Raw genomic sequence first — 22,907 nt, 5'->3', positions numbered from 1 at the left:
GTTTTCGAAGTCTGTGAGGCTGTTTCTGTTTTGTAAATAAGTTCATTTGTATCATTTTTTAATTAGACTCCACATATGAGTGACATCATATATTTGTCTTTCTCTGTCTGACTTACTTCACTTAGTATGATAATCTCTAGGTTGACCCATGTTTCTACAAATGGCAGTATTTCATTCTTTTTTATGGCTGAGTAATATTCCATTGTATATATGTATCACATCTTCTTTATCCATTCCTCTATTGATGGACATTTAGATTGCTTCCATGTCTTGGCTATTGTAAATAGCTCTGCAACAAACATTGGGGTGCATGTATCTTTTTAGATTATGGTTTTCTCAGGATATATGGCCAGAAGTGGGATTGCTGGATTATATGGTAGTTCTATTTCTGGTTCTTTAAGGAACTTCCATATTGTTCTCCATAGCAGTTGTACCAATTTACATTCTCACCAACAGTGTAGGAGGGTTCCCTTTTCTCCACACCCTCTCCAGCATTTATTGTTTGTAGACTTTTTGATGATGGCCATTCTAAGCTATGTGAGGTGATACCTCATTGTAGTTTTGAGTTGCATTTCTCTGATAATTAGTGATGTTGAACATCTTTTCATGAGCTTTTTTGGACATCTGTGTGTCTTCTTTGGAGAAATCTCTGTTTCGATCTTCTGCCCATTTTTTGATTGGGTTGTTTGTTTTTTTGACATAGAGCCGCATGAGCTGTTTGTAGGTTTTGGAGATTAATCCTTTGTCAGTCACTTTGTTTGCAAATATTTTCTCTCATTCTGTGGGTTGTCTTTTTGTTTTGTTTATGGTTTCCTTTGCTGTGCAGAAGCTTTTAAGTTTAATTAGGTCCCATTTGTTTATTTTTGTTTTCATTTCCATCGCTCTAGGAGACGGAGCCAAAAAAATATTGCTAAGATTTATGTCAAAGAGTGTTCTGCCTATGTTTTCCCCTAAGAGTTTTATAGTTTCTGGTCTTACATTTAGGTCTTTGATCCACTTTTAGTTTATTTTTGTGTATGGTGTTAGAGAATGTTCTAATTTCATTCTTTTACATGTAGCTGTCCAGTTTTCTCAGCATCACTTCCTGAAGAGACTGTCTTTTGTCTATTGTATAGTCTAGCCTCCTTTGTTGTAGATTAATTGACCATATGTGCATGGGTTTATTTCTGGGCTTTCTATCCTGTTCCATTGATCTACCGTACTGTTTTGATTTCTCTTGTTTTGTACTGTAGTCTGAAGTCAGGGAGTCTGATTCCTCCAGCTTCGTTTTTCTTTCTCAGTATTGCTTTGGCTCTTTGGGGTCTTTTGTGTTTCCATATAAATTTTATAATTTTTTGTTCTAGTTCTGTGAAAAATGCCATTGGTAATTTGAAAGGGATTGCATTAAATATGTAGATTGCCTTGGGTAGTATAGTCATTTTGACAATATTGATTCTTTCAATCCAAGAACATGATATATCTTTCCAACTGTTTGTGTCATCTTCGATTTCTTTCATCAGCATCTTATAGTTTTCAGAGTATAGGTCTTCTGACTCCTTAGGTAGGTTTATTCCTAGTTATTTTATTCTTTTTGATGTGATGGTAAATGAGATTCTTTCCTTTATTTCTCTTTCTGATCTTTCATTGTTATGTATAAGAATGAAAAAGATTTCTATGTATTAATTTTGTATCCTGCAACTTAACCAAATTCATTGATGCATTCTAATAGTTTTCTGGTGGCATCTTTAGGATTTTCTATGGATAGTATCATTTCATCTGCAAACAGTGATGGTCTTATTTCTTCTTTTCCGATTTGGATTCTTTTGATTTCTTTTTTCTTCTCTGATTGCTGTGGCTAGGACTTCCAAAACTTGTTGAATAGAAGTGTTGACAGTGGTTATCCTTGCCTTCTTCCTGATCTTAGAGGGAACGCTTTCAGCTTTTCACCATTGAGAATGATGTTAGCTGTGTGGTTTTCATGTATGTCCTTTATTATGTTGAGGTAAGTTCCCTCTATGCCCACTTTCTAGAGAGTTGTTTTTATCATAAATGGGTGTTGAATTTTGTCAAAAGTTTTTTCTGCACCTATTGAGATGACATATGGTTATTTATTTATTTTTGGCTATGTTGGGTCTTCGTTGCTGTGCCGTGGGCTTTCTCTAGTTGTGGTGAGTGGGGGCTACTCTTGGTTGTGGTGCGCAGGCTTCTCATTGTGGTGGCTTCTCTTATTGTGGAGCATGCTAGGTGCATGGGCTTCAGTAGTTGTGGCACGCGGGCTCAGTAGTTGTGGTTCGTGGGCTCAGGCTCAGTAGTTGTGGCACATGGGCTTAGCTGCTCCACGGCATGTGGGATCTTCCTGGACTGGGGCTCGAACCCATGTCCTCTGCATTGGCAGGCGGATTCTTAACCACTGCACCACCAGGGAAATCCCGATCATATGTTTTTTATTCTTCAGTTTGTTAATGTGGTGTATCACATTGATTAATTTGTGGATACTGAAGAATCCTTGCATCCCTGGGATAAATCCCACTTGATCATAGTGTATGATCCTTTTAATGTATTGTTGGATTCAGTTTGCTAGTATTTTCTTGAGTATTTTTACGTCTATATTCCTCAGTGGTATTGGCCTGTAATTTTCTTTTTTTGTGGTACCTTTGTCTGGTTTTGGTATCAGGGTGATGGGGGCCTCATGGAATGAGCTTGGGAATGTTCCTTCCTCTGCAGTATTTTGGAAGAGTTTCAGAAGGATAGGTGTTAATTCTTCTCTAAATGTTTGATGGAATTCACCTGTGGAGCCACTGGGACCTGGACTTCAGTTTGTTGGAAGTTTTTAAATCACTGTTTCAATTTCAGTACTTGTGATTTGTCTGTTCATATTATCTATTTCTTCCTGGTTCAGTCTTAGATGGTTGTATCTTTCTAAGAATTTGTCCATTTCTTCTAGGTTATACATTTTACTGGCATATAGTTGTTTGTAATAGTCTCTTATGGTTCTTTGTATTTCACTCGTGTCAGTTTTAACTTATTTTTCATTCTGTTGTTAACTCCTTCTGGTGTATTTTAAATTTCAGTTATTGTATTCTTGAGATTTGATCATTCTTTTATATATTTTCTATTTCTTTTTTGCAGTTATCATTGTGTTCATCCATTATTTTCCCATGTTCAGTTAGCATTTCATTACTAATGCTTTGAACTCTTTCTAGGTAAATTATTTATCACTTTTTAAATTTGTTTCCCACCCCCTTAATGAATTTACCTTTTTCTTTCATCTGAAACATATTCCTCTCTTTTTATATCTTGCTTGACATTCTCTGTTCTTCTGTGTGAGATTATGTGAAACAGTTCCATATCCCAGGCTTGAAGGCATGTCCATATGTGGGAGCATCTCTATGACGTCTGCTTGTCCCCAGTGGCATTGGTGGAAGAGCTAATTTTAAAGTGAGCATAGGCTGCATCTTTCCCTATTATGTGCTACAAGGCACTGTATTGCTGGCATGTAGGGCTAGAGTCACTGCCCTATTTAAGGGGTGGTGCCGAGGCCTAAGGGTCTGGAGCAGGATCTTTGAGCAAGTTGGGCTTCTTCCCAGTGTGATGGTGGTGTTCGCCATGGTTGGGGATATGGCTGGGACCTAAGGGTTTGGGGCTGCACTTCTAAACTTGTTCCACTTCTTCCCTGGTATGCACACATTGGGTAGAGGCAGGGTCAGGGCCAGAGCAGTAGGAACCACACTAATAAGCTGTTTCCACTTCTACCTTTGTGCAGTTGTACCAGCAATGGCAGTCTCCACCCTAGCTGGAGGCAGGACAAGGGCCTGAGTTGATTCCACTCCTTCCCTAGTGCTTGCACATATTTGTGTGCAGGCAGTGATAGTCTCTGACGTGGCTGGAGGAAGGGTTATAGTCCAAGCAGCTCCCTCCCAAGTACAGGCGTGCATGCTAGTATCTGCAGTGGCTCTCTCTGCTCTGGCTAGATGCAGGGCCATGGTGTGAGGTGGGCTCCACTCTCTCCATGTTTACTCAGGCTCATTAGAAATGAAATTTCTAAAAGGAAATTTTTTGAAATGACTTTTTAAAAATTGGTTACTGCTGGTATATGTTATTAATTTTTGTTTAGTGTCTTATATCTAGCAACCAGGCTGAATTCTTTTTTCGTTCAAATATTTTGTAGATTTTTTTATGACAATATTTTTTTCTGAGAATAATGGTAGTTTTTTCTCTTTCTTTCCAGTCTTATACTTTTCTCATTCCCTCATCAGATATCTAGGAGCTCTGGGATATTATTGAACAGAGGCAGCGATAGTATGCATTCTCTCCTTGTTCCTTATTTAAAAGGGGATGTGTCTAACATTTTATGTTAAATATGGTGTTTATTGTCAGATTTTGATAGATAATTCTTATTAACCTAGACAAGTGCCATTACCAGTTTGGATTAGAGTGTTTTGTATTGTTTTTATTTTTGTCAAAAATGGGTGCTGCATTTTACTAAATACTTTTTCTGCATTTGTTGAAATGATCACGTTTTCCTCCTTTGATCTGTTAACCTATAATATGTTATTTGTGCCTCTCTTTTTTTCTTACTCCTAAGAAAGTTTTATTCTATGTTATTAGTCTTTTCAAAGACTAATTTAGCTAGGTGGTTTGTGACCACCTAGTGGGGTGGGATAGGGAGGGTGGGAGGGAGGGAGACACAAGAGGGACGAGATATGGGAACATATGTATATGTATAACGGATTCACTTTGTTGTAAAGCAGAAACTAACACACCATTGTAAAGCAATTATACTCCAATAAAGATGTTAAAAAAAAAAAGAAAAGACTAATTTAGGATTTTCTTTTAAACCTCGCTATTGTTTCTCTGTTGTTTCTTTCCATGACATTCTTTTCTGTACTTATTTTCTTTCTTTTAGCTTAGCTTAACTGGCATTTCTTTTTTACTTATTAGAAACTCTTAGTTTATTAATTTTCATTAAGATCCCACAAGGTAATGTATAGAGTTTTCATTGTCATTTTGTGAATAATTACACTTATCAATTTCTGGTGTATATTATTACTATTTATGTATACATGTTACCATTTGTGCAATGGATATACCTGATTCAGGTGCGTAACAACTCTTTAAATAAATAAGTGAAAAAAAATGAGTGACCTTGGTTCAGTCAGAGTCCCAAATGGGCCACTCGAAGACTAGAAAGTCAAATATTTGCATGTTATACTGTAAAGTAGCATACTACTAGGGTATGAATTCACTATTTACTATCATAGGGTTATTTTTCATCCTTAATAGGACCTTCTGACTCCACAAACAAGATTTTTGAGCAAAAAAGCTTTATCTTTTCTTCTTTCCTAGATTACCCAGAAGTATCAACTTCATGAAGTCACTGCTTATCTATTAGAAAAGAAAGGAGATATTCATGGTGCCTTCTTAATAATGCTAAAGGTAACATTTTACTGTATTTGCTTTGTCATGTTTCTGTCTAGCCCTGTACCCATTTATCAATCCATCTTTTCTTCGTGAGATAAAATTGACATACAGCATTGTGTAAGTTTTTGTCAATCCATCTTAATTTCTTATGTTTCAAAGTAAGCTGCAGACAACAGTACATTTTTTTTGTACATTTTATCTCTAAATATTTTTATCATGCATGTCATGATACACCAGTATGCCACATGATACTAATCCCAAGGCTTAGTAGTTGTGGCTTGCGGGCTCTAGAGCACAGGCTCAGTAGTTGTGGTGCATGGGCTTAGTTGCTGCACAGCATGTGGGATCCTCCTGGACCAGGGCTTGAACCCGTGTCCCCTGCATTGGCAGGCAGATTCTTAACCACTGTGTCACCAGGGAAGCCCTGTGCTTTCTATATACACAACAGTTCTCTTCTGGATGGCAGAGATCATTCTTAATAACCTTGTTGTTTCTTGGAGTTTACCTTTAAAATGTGGTAATTCAGGTATTGGTGGATTAGAAATATAAAGTGTTCCTTTTACCTCCTAGAGACTACAAAGCAAACTTCAAGAGGTAACACATCAAGATGAAAGTAAGTTCTCGAGTGTAATTCACAATTTCTTTTTCCATGGGCCCCATGTTTTAAAAGATATTAAATGATAAACTGTATTTATTAAGTAATAATCGCATTGATCTGCATGTTACTGTTTATCTGACATTGATCCCAATTTTGGCTTGTTTTCAAGGGCTCATAATAGGAAGTAATATAAACCACTGTAGTTTTGCAGTGCTAATTGTCAGTAGAGGTCATTGGACAGAAAATTAGGTAGTCTTCACTGGTCTTGATTAATTTTTTAGTTATATTTCTGTACTTATATTTTGGTTATTATAAATGAGGTACATAACTAACATCTTAAAAATTACTCTCATGTGCTGAACAACAGCAAAGCAGAGCTTCTAATCAGTAAGTAATAATCAGTGTTTCTGTATTGAATTTATATAATTTTAGCAGAAAGCAGTAAAACTTGAAACAGTTTAAAATCTTGAATGGCTTTGTCACAGATAGATATGTAATTCCTATTATATTCCTTGATACTAAAAAAAAGTTATTTATTTTGTAAAAGTGTGGTAAAATAAACATAACATAAAATTCACCATTTTAACCATTTTTAAGTTTACAGTTCATTGGCAATAAATACATTCACATCATTGTGCAATAATCACCACCATCCATCTCCAGAACCTTTTCAGCATCCCAAACTGAAACTCTGTACCCATTAGACAATTACTCCTAATTCCCTCCTCCCCACACAGCCCCTGGTAACCACCATTCTACTTTCTGACTTGATGAATTTGAATTTGATTACTCTGTGTATCTCATAAGTGGAATCAAACAGTAATTGTCCTTTTGTGTCTAGCTTATTACACTTAGCATAAAGTCTTCAGGATTTATCCATGTTGTAGCACATGCAGAATTTTATTCATTTCTAAGACTGAATAATATTCTGTTTTATGTATATACTACATTTTGTTTTTCCATTCATTTATCAATGGGCACTTGGTTGCTTCCACCTTTTGACTATTGTGAATAATGCTGCTATGAACGTGGGTGTAGAAATATCTTTTTGAGTCCCTGCTTTCAGTTCTTCTCGGTGTATACCCAGAAGTGGGATTACTGAGTTAAATGGTAATTCTATTTTTAATTTTTTGAGGAACCACCATACCGTTTTCCGTAATGACAATATCATTTTACATTCTCACCAGCAATGCACAAGGGTTCCAAATTCTCCACATCTTCACTAACACTTTTATTTTCTGTTTTCTTGGTAGTAGCCATCCTAATGAGTGTGAGGTAGCATCTCATTGTGGTTTTGATTTGCATTTCCCTAATGATTGGTGATGTTGAGCATCTTTTCTTAGACTTATTGGCCATTTCTGTATCTTCTTTGGAGAAATGTCTATTCATATCCTTTGTCCACTTTTTCTTTTTTTTCTTTTCTTTTTTTTTTTTTTTTTGCGGTACGCGGGCCTCTCACTGTTGTGGCCTCTTCCGTTGCGGAGCACAGGCTCCGGATGTGCAGGCTTAGCGGCCATGGCTCACGGGCCCAGCCGCTCCGCAGCATGTGGGATCTTCCCGGACCGGGGCATGAACCCGTGTCCCCTGCATCGGCAGGCGGACTCTCAACCACTGCACCACCAGGGAAGCCCCGTTTTGTCCACTTTTGAATTGGATTATTTGTTTTCCTATTACTTGACATTTTCAAAATATCCCTCCCAAAGTTCAGAGAAACACTTAATAGGTGATTTTTAGATTGTTTTACCTTTTTAACCCATTAACACATTTCTTGGACCCCTTAGCCCACACATTCCCCTAAACACCTTTACCCTAATTATCCATATATTATTTGTTTTTGGAACTTCCATAACAGTTGGTTGACTTTCCTATATTTAGTCCAACTAAACATTTAATTATTGTTTTTGTGCTTTAGTGTACGTTCAGTCAATTTGACTATTAGATTTGTTGCATTTATGGCATTTTTCTCTTTCAATTTACTGTTATGAGAATAATTTTTATAGACATTACATAAAAGGATTGTGGGAAAAGTAAGAAGAATGTTTCCCCCAAATCACTACAGTAATTTGCAGGTGATATGTGTAGGGAAGCCAATTCCTTAAATTCCAATGAAGGTAAATTTCTCAGTAATAGTCTCATAACTGCCATTTACTGTCAGATTCAATTTTGACAGTGTGCTTAAGACTTTTGAAGGATTTGGTAATTGCACAGCACTGGGCTAGTTTCTGTGGGTGATACACAGATGGCTAAAACACAGTCCTCGCCCAAAGTGCTACAGTCTCTTGAAGGAGACAGATATGTAAATAAAAACCTCTAATGCGTGTAGAATCAAATACTATAAAAAAGGTACAGTGAGAGTGGCAAAGGGTTGTGGAAAATTGGGGAACTACCTGTAACTGAGATTCTTTTCTGGAAGATGTGACCTTTGAAGTAATCATGATTGGAATGATGAATAGGAATTTGATAGACAAAAGCAAGGAAAGGGTCTTCTGGGCTGAGGAGGACATGAACATGAAAGTGCCTGGCTAGTAACCTTGGGGAGGAGGAAATAATCTGGTGATGTAAGAGTACCGAGGCTGGGAAGATGCACCAGGATGTTTACTGTGTCTACTTAGGATCAGAGGTTTGTTGACATTCTCTTTGTAAAAATTAGAAGTCTTTGATAGTTTTTGTGCATGAGACTCATATGTTTGGACTTGTGTTTAAGAGAACTGTAGTGACAGTATAAAAGGGAATGAGGAAGGCAAGATTTGGAAGTCAAAAGTTAATTTAGAGGCTGCTGCAGTAGTGCAAATGAGGTGATGAAGGGCTCCACTCTGGTAAAGTAGCGGGTATATGAGAGTGTGGAAGTAGAATTAACAAAATTAACAATTTATTTGAATGTACAGGTGAAAGCATCAAAGATGGTGAAGATTTATAAACTGGTTGACTTAAAGGTCATGGTTCTATTAACTTAGTTTGGAAATGTAGGGGGAGGAGCAGATTTGAAGTAAGAAAAATGGGTTGGGTTTTGCACATATAAAGTTCAAAGTGACTGCAGGATGTCCATGTAGAGATAGATGTCCTAGAGCCTGGTGAAAATTCAACCTGCAGATTATGAAAGGAATAAGGGCTGGAGGTGTATATTTGAAAATTATTAGCAAGGACATAGGAATTAAAACCAGAAGAGTGGCTGAAATTATTGGAAAAATGAAAAGAAAAGGGCCTGAGATAGTATCTTGGAGAAATACATACATTTAAGAAATAGAGGAAGAAATGGTAGAGCAAGAAAGATAAAAGATAATCTTTCTATTAACTAATCCACAGATAAATGGTTGGGGATTTTCCATAGCTAAAGCATATTAAAATGCTAAGTATGATGTGCTTTCTCTGTCCTAGGAATGTCAGGCATTTATATGGAAAACTGTTGCAAAGAACTACCTACTTTTTATCTACTGAAGTTTGGTATCAGGTCTTATACATGATTATATCATAGAAAACAAAGTATGCAGAGAAAAAATTGTTTAATTTTTTACAGAAGCTTTGAGATTATCAGTAATATACCCTTGAGTGATGTTAACAGTTTTTCTGAATCTAGATACCAAAGAGGATCCCTCACTGAAGAATGTTGAAGAGACCATGGTGGAGACAATTGCCCTTTGCCAGAGAAATTCACATAATTTGAACCAGCAGCAGAGAGAGGTAGGAGAGTGACTACAGAGGCTTTTAAAAATCTGTTCTGGTCTGAAACTAGGAATTAGTTCTATTTCCACTGCCCTCTCAGCTACCTGAGTTCAGTGCTCCCAGGAGTATAAGACTCCTAAAGTTATTGTGAGGAGTGTCTGCTTTGTTCTCGCAAAAGGCTTTACATTCTTAGATTTGGCTGTGCTGCAAAATTTAGGTGTGTGAATACTAGATGTCCTTGTTCTCTTTGGACTGAGTTTTTGTGTATTCCGTGTAGTGGTACTGCAGTTGTGTCGTCCATTTATCATCTGTACCGTTCCCCGTGGATAAGGGGAGCGTGAAGCACTAGAGGAAAAGCCTCAAGGGATACAGAGAAAGCTGAAAAAGGTCAAGAAGGCTACGGTGTAGTAGTTCTCATCCTTGGCCGCACATAAGAGTCACATGGGGAGCTTTGAAAAATCCCAGACTGTACCTGAGATCAATTAAATTATAGTCTTTGGGGCTGGGCCGCAGTCATCAGTATGTTTTAAGGCTTCCCACATGATTCCACTGTGCAGCCAAGGTTGGAACCACGTCTGTAACAGATTCCAGACTGCAAAAAGGGAGAACGCAGAGCTGAAGGAGATATAGTAGAGCACGTGGGGCGGGTGGGAGTTACAGCAATGAAGCAGAAACCAAGGGGGCGAGATGCAACTTGACAGCTAAATTGTGCAGTAGTTTTAAGAAGTAAAGTTAGCAGTGTGATATGTATGGCATAACTGCACCTGCCCCTCCAGGCTCTGGCCTCTGACTTAACACCACCTGGCTTCCTTCCACTGCCTGGGCTTCTGGAATGGGAAGCAGGGTAAATTTTTCATATATAGTTTGCCATACATGTTCCAATGAAAATGATAAACTTGGTATGTTTCTGTTCTTATGAGATGGGTAAAAATTCTCCTTTATGTTTTTGTCAAGGGTTTTTTTAAGGTCATAAATTTTGAATACCCTTTAGAATATAAATTGTATATAACAAACACATTTATATAATAGATGTGTTTTTTTTATTTAAAAACTTTTTTGAGTGAAATGATACATACCCATTATTTTTTTAAATCCCGTAATACAGAAAGTTACACAGAGGGTTGTTTAAAAAAATTACTCTGTATCCATCTTATCACCCAGAAATAACCGTCATTATCATTTGGTGAATATCACTCTAGATATTTTTTATCTACCTAGGTTAACATAATTTTAGAAAAATTGAATCAAATAATGCTTTAAAAATATAGTATTTAATCTCATTTAGGAAGCTTATGTAAAACTGAGGAAATTCTGAAATTCAAATAAATAGTTCTTCAATACACTATCTCTTAATAAATCTCCCTGAAGTTGAAAAAATCTAAATAACTGTTAATAGATTAGAAGTATCGTTTATAATTACATTTTGGTTTTTATAATATCTATGATGTCCGACCAGTAAGGAAGTTTACATGAACTCATACACACTTGCTCCAGCCTCCCTTCTCCACCCCTCTGAATTTTAGTTAGTTATTTTACCTCATTAAGGTTAACAATACATTCTTTTCTGTATCGACAATTCCCATAGTTGTTCAATCTTTATTTAAATGGATTATGGGCTTCACAACATTCCTTTTGCCCTGATTTTTCCATTCCTAAGTTTTTGTTTTCATTTATCTTTTGGCTAACTGTCTGCATTTGGACATGGTTATATTTTGATAGAAAAACACAAAAGGGTAAAACTATTAAAGCTATGTTTATACGTAAATATACATAAATAGTTTTCAACCCTTCTGTCTCCTCCCTAACATCTATTTGATATTCTTCCTTCTTCTCATGGAAAATTTAAGGAAAAATGACAATTATAAATTGTCATTGTTTTATAAATAGAGCCATTTAGGCTCACGTAAGCTGAAATATGTCCAGATTCACATATATTAATGGTAGAATTAGATATAAAATTCATGCCTCCAGAACTCTAGGGATTATTCTGACTATATTTGAACTCTTACCTCTTAATCAGAGACAGGACTAAGGCTTCCTTTGATGTGGTGAAAGGGTAATTTATTCTGTATTTTTTTGTCTAAAAATATATCTGAGTTGGAATCCGTCTCTTCCTCTCTTAGACACACACACATGCCTCTCACACCACTCTCTACTCCCCCCCACCCTCCAACAACTGGTTTTTCCTTCTTTTCTGAACAACGTTCATAGCAACAATAAAAACATTGCATGTTAGTTTTTATGTAAATACTATTTTTGTGAAAATGCTGAACTGATTTTATGTAATAGCAAACATTAATTTTGGGGGATTTTCATGGTTGTTTCCCCTGTTCCTCTTTGCTTTTTTTTTAGTTTGGAGAGAGTGAGAACAAGAGCTATTGCCACCGACCCTAATCTAACTAGAAAATTTGAAGTATCCAAAAGCTTGATAATGAATTGTCTGTAATATCTCTTTCCAAAAGTTTCTTCAGAAGATTTAATGTCATGGAGTATTTCCTTAAAGTTAGACTGCAGGATATCAGGTTGTCAGTCCTTCCCTAGGTAGAATCTATACCTGTCCTACTTTGTATGTCTGTCTACCCCAGTGTCCAGTGATTGCATAAATAAAGAATATGGCTTTCTTATGCACATAATTCCCTGAAAAAGAAAGCTGTTGATTATGTAACATGAGAAAGTAATTCAGGTTCAGTTGTGTTGCTCTCAGGGGTTAGGATTGTCATTATCATGGATTGTTATTTTAGCCTGTGGGTTTTTAGAGTTTATCCAAGTTAACATTTTAAGAACCAACATTAAAGAGCAAGAGAGACAAAATATTTAAAAGGTGTCTACCATATATTTCAGGTTAATGTGGAGATTTAATTGAAGAAGAACAATTTCTCTAGGGTATGAACACTTCCCATGGCTATTATCTCTGCAACCATGCTTCCCCCAGTCTGCTATTTATAAACCAAGAATAAAGTAACCTTTAAAAAGGTAATTCTTCTAAAATTTCTGGACTAAATAAGAAAAATTTTTAAGCAAATTTCTAAATATAATAAATATAAAAACCAAAAGGTAAAAATTAGGTATACCATATACAGTTAAATTAAAAGACTATAAAAATACATAGAAATAAATGATGTGGTTGTAAAAACAAATTGAAATAGGCAACGAAAACACAAGCTAAGTAAAGCCATCCAAGAATAAAATACAAGATTAAAAATTCATGAATACTAGATAAATTAAAATTTCAATAAAATAAAGAATTGCCAGTACACAACATAGTTAAAACCAGTATCTTAAGAATTTGAAGAAATACTGTTAAAAAAAAAGTACATAAAATCCTGGCCTTAGAAAACCTCAAATGGGGGCAGATAAGGGCTTCCTTGTAGAGCTCGTCAGTGGAAGGTCACCCCGTGGGAAAGTCACCGGACCATTAGCCTGTCCCCTTAACCATGCTTGTCCTGCTTTGTCAATACTGACTTTTTTTTCATACCGCTTGGATGTTTGCAGGAATAGGTTTCTCCCAAGATACTGGGTGAAATAAGGCCTTTGTAAATCATTACCCAACAGGAAAATATGCTTGAAATTTTAAAATGTATTAGTTTGATTTTTGATGATGAAGATTTTTCCTAAGGCTTAGGAAGAACACATATGATGCACATATGGCAGTGTATAATCATTGGCAAATTACTCAACTTCTCTAAGCTTCAGCATCTGATCTCCAGTAAAGATAATGCTTACTGTATAAGGTTATCATGAGATTGAAACGACAAAATGTATGTAAAGCATTTAATACAGTGCCCTACGTAATAGGAATAAATAAATGTTAGATCTGTTCATTTATGTCATGACGTGATTGGAAATGTTAATTGAAATAATGTTAACTTCCACTTCTTAGTCAGTGATGACCGAGGAAATAACACAATAATGCTTGATATAGGAGAAAACTTTGGATTAACTGTATTTATTTATCTTGCTTGACATAGCTGATGAGAAATGGGGGGAAGGGTAGTTGTGGGAGGGTTCTTTATTCCCTTCTGCGGTACATAGGGCCGTTTAGACTGTGTCAGTGAAACATTTAAGAACGTAGCCTGAGGCTCTGCTCTGGCTCCTTTGAACCTACCCTTTTCTGAGACAAGATTTGCAGTTCCAAGGTCTAGACTTACTTAACTTCAGCTTCCTTATTTTCCCAAGGTGCATGATAAAGATATCTGTTCTGGCTGTGGTCTTTGCTTTTTTACTGTCTTTTCTCTTCCCAGTCAAGTGTTCCATCTTTTCTTTTTCTAATTTTTACCAACAAATGTATGTGAGAAGTACATTTCAACCTGTGAAACACTAAGCTGATGTTAGTTGTTCTTAAAAACAACAGAGTACTTTTGTTTTCCTTTGGTTTCCTCTGCCATTATAGGCACTCTGGTTTCCATTACTGGAGGCAATGATGGCACCTCAGAAGCTGTCTAGTTCAGCTGCGCCTCATCTGCACTCTGAAGGTAAGGTCATAGTGTCCACCTGTACTGTCCCCCAATTTCTATCTGCTGATGATTGTCATTTTGATACCTCTCCCAGCATCGTATTTTTATTATTTTCCTTAATGAAATCATACTGTACTGTTGATCTCATTTTTTCATGTTCACTGCTTTCTGTGGCACCAGTTATATCATTTGTCTTGGATAATAGTAGCTTTGCAACTTACCAGCAGTTAACTTTAAAATATCAAACTGGCCTTGGTTAGCCAAGTTTCTAGGAAGCTGTATTCCTATGACTTACAGGAAAAACAAAAACCTCTTATTTTAAACTAACCTTAATATTGACATTTTATTATAACAGCTCTGAAATCTTTGACCATGCAAGTTCTAAACAACATGGCAGCATTTATTGCCCTTCCATCAATCTTGCAAAGAATCTTGCAGGTGAGTTGAAAGGGGGAAAATTCAGTGTTGATCAATTTTAACTAATATTTTAGTTAATGTATAAATAATAGCAAATTGGGCTAATGTGTAAATGGATCTCAAGCATAATGCAGCTGATTTTTGGCATTAACGAAATATCTAACTTACAGCTCTCATCTTTGAATCCTTCCTAGCACTCCAGTGATGTGGGTTTGCCTGGCACACACTTGCAACCTTCAGTTAGGGGGTGCAGGCTTCAGTTCACTGTGACCTTTGGATTCAGATACACAAGCTTCCTTTTGGTGTGCTAACTGGGAGAGAATTACCATTGCTTCCAGCTGATTATACTTTTTAGATCAAAAAGAGAAACGTAGGGCTTCCCTGGTAGCGCAGTGGTTGGGGGTCCACCTGCCGATGCAGGGGACGCGGGTTCGTGCCCCGGTCCGGGAGGATCCCGCATGCCACGGAGCGGCTGGGCCCGTGGGCCACGGCCGCTGGGCCTGCGCGTCCAGAGCCTGTGCTCCGTGGCGGGAGAGGCCACAATGGTGAGAGGCCCGTGTACCACAAAAAAAAAAAAAAGAGAGAGAGAGAGAAATGTAAAAATTATGTTAATATAGACATTTTTTAATCTTGTTACTTAGGGTTTCTAACTCATCCTAAAACTTTCTGTCCAAAGCTCATCTCCTACTATAGATTCTAGCTGGCTTTGTGTCCAAAGTCTTTGTAGGAAACATCATTCCAGCCTGTTTTCTTCAGCAAAAAGGCCGGAACCTTTCCAACTTCATCAAAAAGAGAGCACTAAAAATATGCTAAGATATATTTTTAGAAACATCTGTGAACATTCTTGGGTAAACAGCAGGAATTATCCTTAGAATCCATTTTGTCTTCCCTTACTTTACCCAGGATAGAGACACACCAAAAAGAAAGAAAAAAATAAAGTCAGACAGTAATATGATGCCATTGATCTTCATAATTTTCAAATGATTTTTATCCAGTCAAGAATGTCCCTCTCAGCTCTTTTTTAAGACTCTCCAAGCTCTCCTTCCGATCTGGTATGAAGCAGCTGGACCTTTGCTGATAAAGACTACTGTGTCCAGCAGTCTCTCACCACATTGTACGTTATCCTTTAGAATGTATCTTCACACGTATCATTTCATTGATCCTTATCATGAATTGAATAATAATTTGGTACAGACTACTTTTCTTATATCCATTCTAAAATATATTAGTCATAAGGTTTTTAATCATATATAAAGTAATACATAATAAGACAGAAGTACTTTAATTTACCAGGTAAATTAGAAAACAATGAAATCCTAAAGCCAAAAGTGTCTGCCCTCTCGTACGCATTTAGCTTTATTTTGAGCTTTAACCACACTTTGACACATAAACTATAATAAATATAAATTGATTTTTTACCTTGGCATAAGCATATGATGTTTTAAAAAAATGTATTTCAGACTCATATCCTTGAAGGCTTTTGATATTTGAAAGTCTTAACTTTATTTTTGTGTTATATTGGCATTTTTTGTAATTGTGTTCTTATCATTTTCCACCTTCAGTGATTGTTAAGTCACACTAATAAGGAGAGTATGCTGATTCTTAAATTCCTTATTTGCATGTTTGTGATCACTGTAATGATAACTCTACCTTATATTTGTATAGAGATTTTTATTTTTTCAAGTTGCTTTCACAGATAATGCTAATTTAAGCTCATTCCCATTATATCATGTAAGCTCCTTCATTTGTTTCAGTCCCTGGTCTTTTGAGAAGTTAATTATTAATTGGTTTATATATTATATGTTACCTTGTTTGGTTATTATCTGTGTAGATGAAAGAAAGGCACAGTTCTTGCCCTAAAAGGCCTGTTTTAAGGGAGACAAGAAAGTATCTGATATAACTATTCACACGGCTCTAAAGAGCAAGTAATATTGGCCACCTTAAGGATTACCTTCTCTGAACACCAGGTAGGGTAATTGCTACTTCTGCATCTGTACACTTTTAGTCCACATGATTATAGCAGGAGCAGCCAGGTGAAAGCATGACCCTGCCTCTTGACTCTGTCTGATTGACTCAGGGTAGGCAGCTGGCCTAAGAGGGGCCAGTCAGTGTCCTTTCCAGGAAATTTTAGAACTGAATTGAAAAGATGAGTAGTTTATCTTAAGTTCTCTGGTTTATATAAGGTACAAAGTTCAGGAGCTGATAGTGACTACCTTTCCATCATATGAACTGAAATAGTAAAAAGTTAATCTGCAGAGAAAAGAACAATGAAGCGGACACACAAAGAGGAGAATAGACAAGATACATGGAGAAGAGAGAAGATAACAAGGAGAGGATTCAAGACACTAAGAGAGGAGACAACATGGAGAGAAAATACTGATGGCATCTGAGTCCCTCATTGTAGTTCTTAAGGCTTACCTGATTCCTTTGCTTGGATCCTTAAACACCCCAGTACCTTTACAGTTATTATCTTTTTTTGAATAAGTTAGAATGAGCTAGGTTTCTGAATTTATATATATATCTCCAGAGGAGTACCAATAAAAGTATATATATGAAACAGACTGTGGAAAGATTTCCTGGAGGAGGGGATGTCTGAACTGAATCTTACAGAGCCTAAAGGAATCAGGGGTAAAAAACAGATAGGACTACTCTAAGCAGAGTGAACTATATGTACAAAGAATTTGAGGTAAAACACGGTACATCTGGGGAGTTGCAAGTGCTTAAGTATTCTTGAAACATAGGACAAGAATAAAGGTGAGTCACAGAGCTGAAATTTGAGAGGCAGAGACTGTCCTTAATTGCTTTGTAAGCCGTGGTAAGGACTTTGGATTTTATTTTAAATTCACTAAATTCTCATTAAAGTATTTTAACCAGAGGAATGATGGAAAGAGGTTTCTTTTTAGAAAGATGGCTCAGCCTGTGTTATATAGGATAAATTGGAAGGGATAAAAACTGAAGGCATAGAAATACCCAGAATGTAATAGATACCTGAAGTTTGTTAAATGAGTTACATAGACTGGATAGGAGAAGATGGACTTGGAAATTACTTAGCTGACAGAATCTACTTAACTTTTTGACTGACTGGATGTAGGGGAACACAAGAGGAACCTAGGTAAACCCCTGATTTCAGTTTCATGTGGCTAACAGTGAGCAGTGGGGGAACACAAGACTGGACTTTATAGGAAGAGGTAAGAAGTGGATCGGAAGATTTGGAAGTCATCAACATAGAAGTGGTAGTTAAATTATTGAAACTAGGTGAACTTTAGCATAAAATGGAGTTCTAGGAAACATTCAAGAATCAGGTTGTTTACCTATTTTTAGTTCCCATTAGAACATAAGGACCCTGAGAGATGAAACTGTACTTTGGCTAGTACTCTATCACCATCACTTAACCCAGAGGCACCTGGCATATAATAGGTACTCAGACTTTGTTATAAAGCAGAAACTAACACACCATTGTAAAGGAATTATACTCCAATAAAGACGTTTAAAAAAAAAAGTTAAACACAGAGTTTAAAAAAAATTGTTTTGGCTATTCTGGGCCTTTTGCATTTCCATATAAATATTAAAATTGTCTTTCAATCTCTACAAAACAACCTGGTGCTATTTTGATGGTGATGTATTGAATTTAGGGAGAACTAAAGGTTTAAAAATCTTGAGTCGTCCGATACATGACTATGGTATTCCATTTATTTCTTAATTTAAGGTATCAATTGTAATAGGATATTTATACATAAGATGTTCTACATTTATAATTATAATGTCTATGAATAAAGGCCATTTTTATTTAATTCCAATCTATTTCTTTATTTTCTATCTATATCTGTCTATCTGTTGATCTATATATTATCCTTCCATCTATATTTTAATATCTTTTTCTCACCTTATTGTGCTGGTCAGGACCTCTACTATAGTGTTGAATAGTGATGGTGAAGATGGACAAGCCTTGCCTTCTTCCTAATCTTGAGAGAATTGTTAATTCTTTCATCAATTGCATATTAGATGCATGTTGAGAAAATTTGCTGTTCTTCGTAGTTTGCTGAGAGTGTTTGTTATGAATGGATGTTGAATTTTGTTGAATGATTTTTCTGCATATATTAAAATGTTCACATTCTCTTTGGTTATTTTGCTAATATAGTACATTATTTTGATTGATTCTTGATAACAAACCATCCTTGCATTTCTGGAATAAACTCCATTTTGCTCTTTTTATATAATGTTGAAGTCAGTTTGCTAATATTTTGTTAGAAACTTTCATGATTATGTTCATAAGGGATCTTTGTGGTTTTCTTTCTTTGTTATGTCTCTGCTGGATTTGATTTTAGGACAATGCTGGCTTCATAAAATGACTATGGAAACATTTCAGCTTCCTTTATATTCTCAAAGGATTTGTGTAAAATTGGTATTTTTTATATTAAATTTTTGGTAGAATTGTCAAAAAATAATAGGTACTCAGTAAATATTTCTAGAGTGAATATAAGTCAAGGATGGAGGAATTCCATTTCTGGCTAAGAGGAGTATCAGAGACTGGGTTTATCCTCTTGCTTACAACAACTAAAAAGTGGATAAAATATATGAAATAGTGGTTTTCAAAGAAATGGATATCAGGCAGTACAGGACAGTAATTCCTTAGAGACAGGAAATAAACAACATAAGCCCTATGTTTGCCCCAGCTTAATGTCTTGAGAGAGTTTCCAGGCAATAGCAGGAAGGGGGATCCCAAGAAGTTTCCAGCATACTCATTGATTTGAGGAGATGGAGCTGAGATTCAAGAGACACCAAGGTGACCAGAGTTTTTAGGGCAAGTATGAAGAGAGAGAACTCTGGAGCAATCAGAAGGCCTCCCTCAAGTATAAGTACATGATCTGAGGAAACTACCTAGGCCAGGGAAAGAATCACCTGAAAGGATTAGAGGGAATAATACCCATATTCACACAGGGCCAACAATAGAGTCTTATTCACCAATAGGATCAGAAGAACTCATAATTCACAGAACATTGGGTAGAGTACTCAGAAGTACTCAATAGTGGGAAACAGTTAGCCCTAGACTAAACATAGCTCCTGTCATGCCTTTCAAATCTTAAAAGCAAGACCTAAAGGATCAGACTGTTGCCATGTAATTTAACTACATCCCAGAACAAAGCTTAAAAATATTTTGAGGAATACAAAAATATCTAGGTTCCAACAGTGTAAAACTTTACAGTGTATGTATGACATTGAATTAAAACTTAAAAGGTATGCAAAGAAGTTAGAAAATAAAACCCAGATATGACATTGGATATTGGAGTTAGCAGGCAGAGACACCAAAACAAAAGATTAGTGAATTTGAAGACATAGCAATACAGACTATCCAAAATGAAACACTTAGAGAAAAGTGAAGCAGGAAAAAAAAACAACAGAGTATCAGTGAGCTGTGGGACAATTTCAAGTGACCCAAAATACATGTACTTGGGGTCCTGAAAATAGAGTTGGAACAGAAAAAAATATTTGAAGAAATATTAAGTGAAAATTTCCAAATTTATTGACAACTGTTAGCACAGGTCAGTTACCCCAAACTCAAAAACATGAAGAAAACTACAAGGCACATTATAATTGCTCAAAATAAAAAATTAACAGAAATCAAAGAGGAAATCAGAAAATACCTCAAGACAAATGCAAATGGAACACAACTTTCCAAAATCTGTGGGATGCAGGAAAAGTAATCCTAAGAGGGAAATTTATAGCAATACAGGCCTTCCTCAAGAAACAAGAAAAATTCCAAATAAACCTAACCTACCACCTAAAGGAATTAAATAAAGAAGAACAAACAAAGCCCAAAGTCAGCAGGAAGAAAGAAATAATAAAGATCGAAGAGGAAATAAAATTGAGATCAAAAAAATAATAGAAAAGATCAGTAAAACCAAGAGCTGGTTTTTGAAAAGATAAACGAAATTGATAAACCATTAGCCAGTCTTAAAGAAGAGAGAGAAAATAAAATCGAGATAAAAAAATAATAGAAAAGGTCAGTAAAACCAAGAGCTGGTTTTTGAAAAGATAAACGAAATTGATAAACCATTAGCCAGTCTTACAAGAAGAGAGAGGATCCAAATAAAATAAGAAATGAAAAAGGAGAAATAACAACTGATACCACAGAGATACACAAAATCATAATACTACAAAGAGTTATATGCCAACAAATTGGACAACCTAGAAGAAATGGGCAGATTTCTAGAAACATGCAACCTGCTGAGACTGAATCAGGAATAAACAATCTGAACAGACTGATCACAAGTAGTGAAATTGAATTTGTAATAAAAAAAAAATTACTCCCAACAAACAAAAGTCCAGGACAGGACAGCATCACAGGGGAATTCTACCAAACACATAAAGAAGAGCTAATACCTGTCCTTCTCAAACTATTCCAAAAAATTGAAGAGGAGGGAACACTCTCAAATCCCTTCTATGAGGATACCATTACCCTCATACCAAAACCAAAGACACTACCAAAAAAGAAAGTTACAGGCCAATATCTTTGATGAATATAGACATAAAAATCCTCAACAAAATATTAGCAAACCAACAATGTATAAAAAGGGTCATACACCATGATCAAGTGGGATTTATTCTAGAGATGCAAGGATGGTTCAGTATTTGTGGATCAATCAGTGTTATATACCACATTAACAAAAGGAAGGATAAACATCACATGATCATCTCAACAGATGCAAAAAAAGCATTTGACAACATTGAACATCCATTCATGATAAAAACTCTCATCAGAATTGGTGTAGAGAGACTTTCCTGGTGACGCAGTGGTTAAGAATCCACCTGCCAATGCAGGGGATATGGGTTCGATCCCTGGTCTGGGAAGATCCCACATGCTGCAGAGCATCTAAGCTCATGTGCCATAACTACTGATCCTGTGCTCTAGAGCCCATGAGCCACAACTACTGAGCCCATGACCCACAACTACTGAGCCCACATGCCACAACTACTGAAGCCCACATGCTCTAGGGCCCACGTGCCACAACTACTGAGCCCACATGCTGCAAGTACTGAAGCCCATGCATATAGAGCCCATCCTCCACAACAAGAGAAGCCACTGCAATGAGAAGCTAGCGCACCAAAACAAAGATTAGCCCCCACTCGCCACAACTAGAGAAAGCCTGCGCACAGCAACAAAGACCCAATGCAACCAAAAAAAAAAAAAAAGAAAAAGAAAAGGTGTAGAGGGAACATATCTCAACATAATAAAAGCTATTTATGACAAACTAACAGCTAACATCATACTGGTGAAAAGCTGAAAGCCTTTCCTCTAAAACTGGGAACAAGACAAGGATGCCCACTCTTGCCACTTGTATTTAATATAGTATTGGAAGTCCTAGCCACAGCAGTCAGACAAGAAAAAGAAATGTCTTTTTAGACATCCAAATTGGAAGGAAAGAAGTAAAACTGTCACAATTTGCATATAACATGGTACTATATATATATAAAGCCCTAAAGTCTCTACCCAAAAAACATTAGAACTAGTAATGAATTCAGTAGTTTTAGGATACAAGATTAATGTACAGAAATCTTTCACTTTTCTATACACTAATAGTGACCTATCAGAAAAAGAAAGCCCCAAAAAAATCCCATTTAAAATTGCATCCTTAATTTCTCTTTCTGATCTTTCATTGTTAGTGTATAGGAATGCAAGAGATTTCTGTGTATTAATTTTGTATCCTGCGACTGAGCTAAATTCATTGATTAGCTCTAGTAGTGTTCTGGTGGCATCTTTAGGATTTTCTATATATAGTATCATGTCATCTGCAAACAGTGACAGTTTTATTTATTCTTTGCCATTTTGGATTCCTTTTGTTTCTTTTTCTTCTCTGATTGCCGTGGCTAGGACTTCCAAAATTATGTTGAATAACAGTGACAAGAGTGAGCACCCTTGTCTTGTCTTGTTCCTGATTTTAGAGGAAATGCTTTCAGTTTTTCACCATTGAGAATAATGTTTGCTGTGGGTTTTTCATATATGGCCTTTATTATGTTGAGGTAAGTTCCCTCTATGCCCACTTTCTGGAGCGTTTTTGTCATAAATCGGTGTTGAATTTTGTTGAAAGCTTTCTCTGCATCTATTGAGATGATCTTATGGTTTTTATTCTTCAATTTGTTAATATGGTGTATCACATTGATTGGTTTGTGTACATTGAAGAATCCTTGCGTCCCTGGGACAAATCCCACTTGATCATGGTGTATGATCCTTTTAATGTGTTGTTGGATTTGGTTTGCTAGTATTATGTTGAGGATTTTTGCATCTGTGTTCATCAGTGATATTGGCCTATAATTTTCTATTTTTGTGATATCTTTGTCTGGTTTTGGTATCAGGGTGATGGTAGCCTCGTAAAATGAGT

At 36.2% G+C, this 22,907-nt stretch overlaps 1 protein-coding gene across 2 annotated transcripts in view; it reads left to right on the top strand.

Moving 5' to 3' along the window:
- Positions 1-22,907, top strand: part of VPS8 (VPS8 subunit of CORVET complex) — a 298,981-nt gene that overhangs the window by 181,554 nt on the left and 94,520 nt on the right. For both annotated transcript variants that reach the window (XM_027109813.1, XM_027109805.1), the window contains 5 exons: positions 5,326-5,415; positions 5,971-6,013; positions 9,573-9,676; positions 14,049-14,130; positions 14,468-14,550. In XM_027109813.1, the coding sequence (XP_026965614.1) occupies positions 5,326-5,415; positions 5,971-6,013; positions 9,573-9,676; positions 14,049-14,130; positions 14,468-14,550 (402 nt within the window). The remainder of the gene's footprint in view (positions 1-5,325; positions 5,416-5,970; positions 6,014-9,572; positions 9,677-14,048; positions 14,131-14,467; positions 14,551-22,907) is intronic.

This window comes from Aethalodelphis obliquidens, unplaced genomic scaffold, assembly GCF_003676395.1.
Source record: "Aethalodelphis obliquidens isolate GAN/ISIS:26980383/991018 unplaced genomic scaffold, ASM367639v1 scaffold1, whole genome shotgun sequence".
NCBI classification, from domain to species: domain Eukaryota; kingdom Metazoa; phylum Chordata; class Mammalia; order Artiodactyla; family Delphinidae; genus Aethalodelphis; species Aethalodelphis obliquidens.
This window is presented reverse-complemented; position numbering and strand designations above follow the sequence as displayed.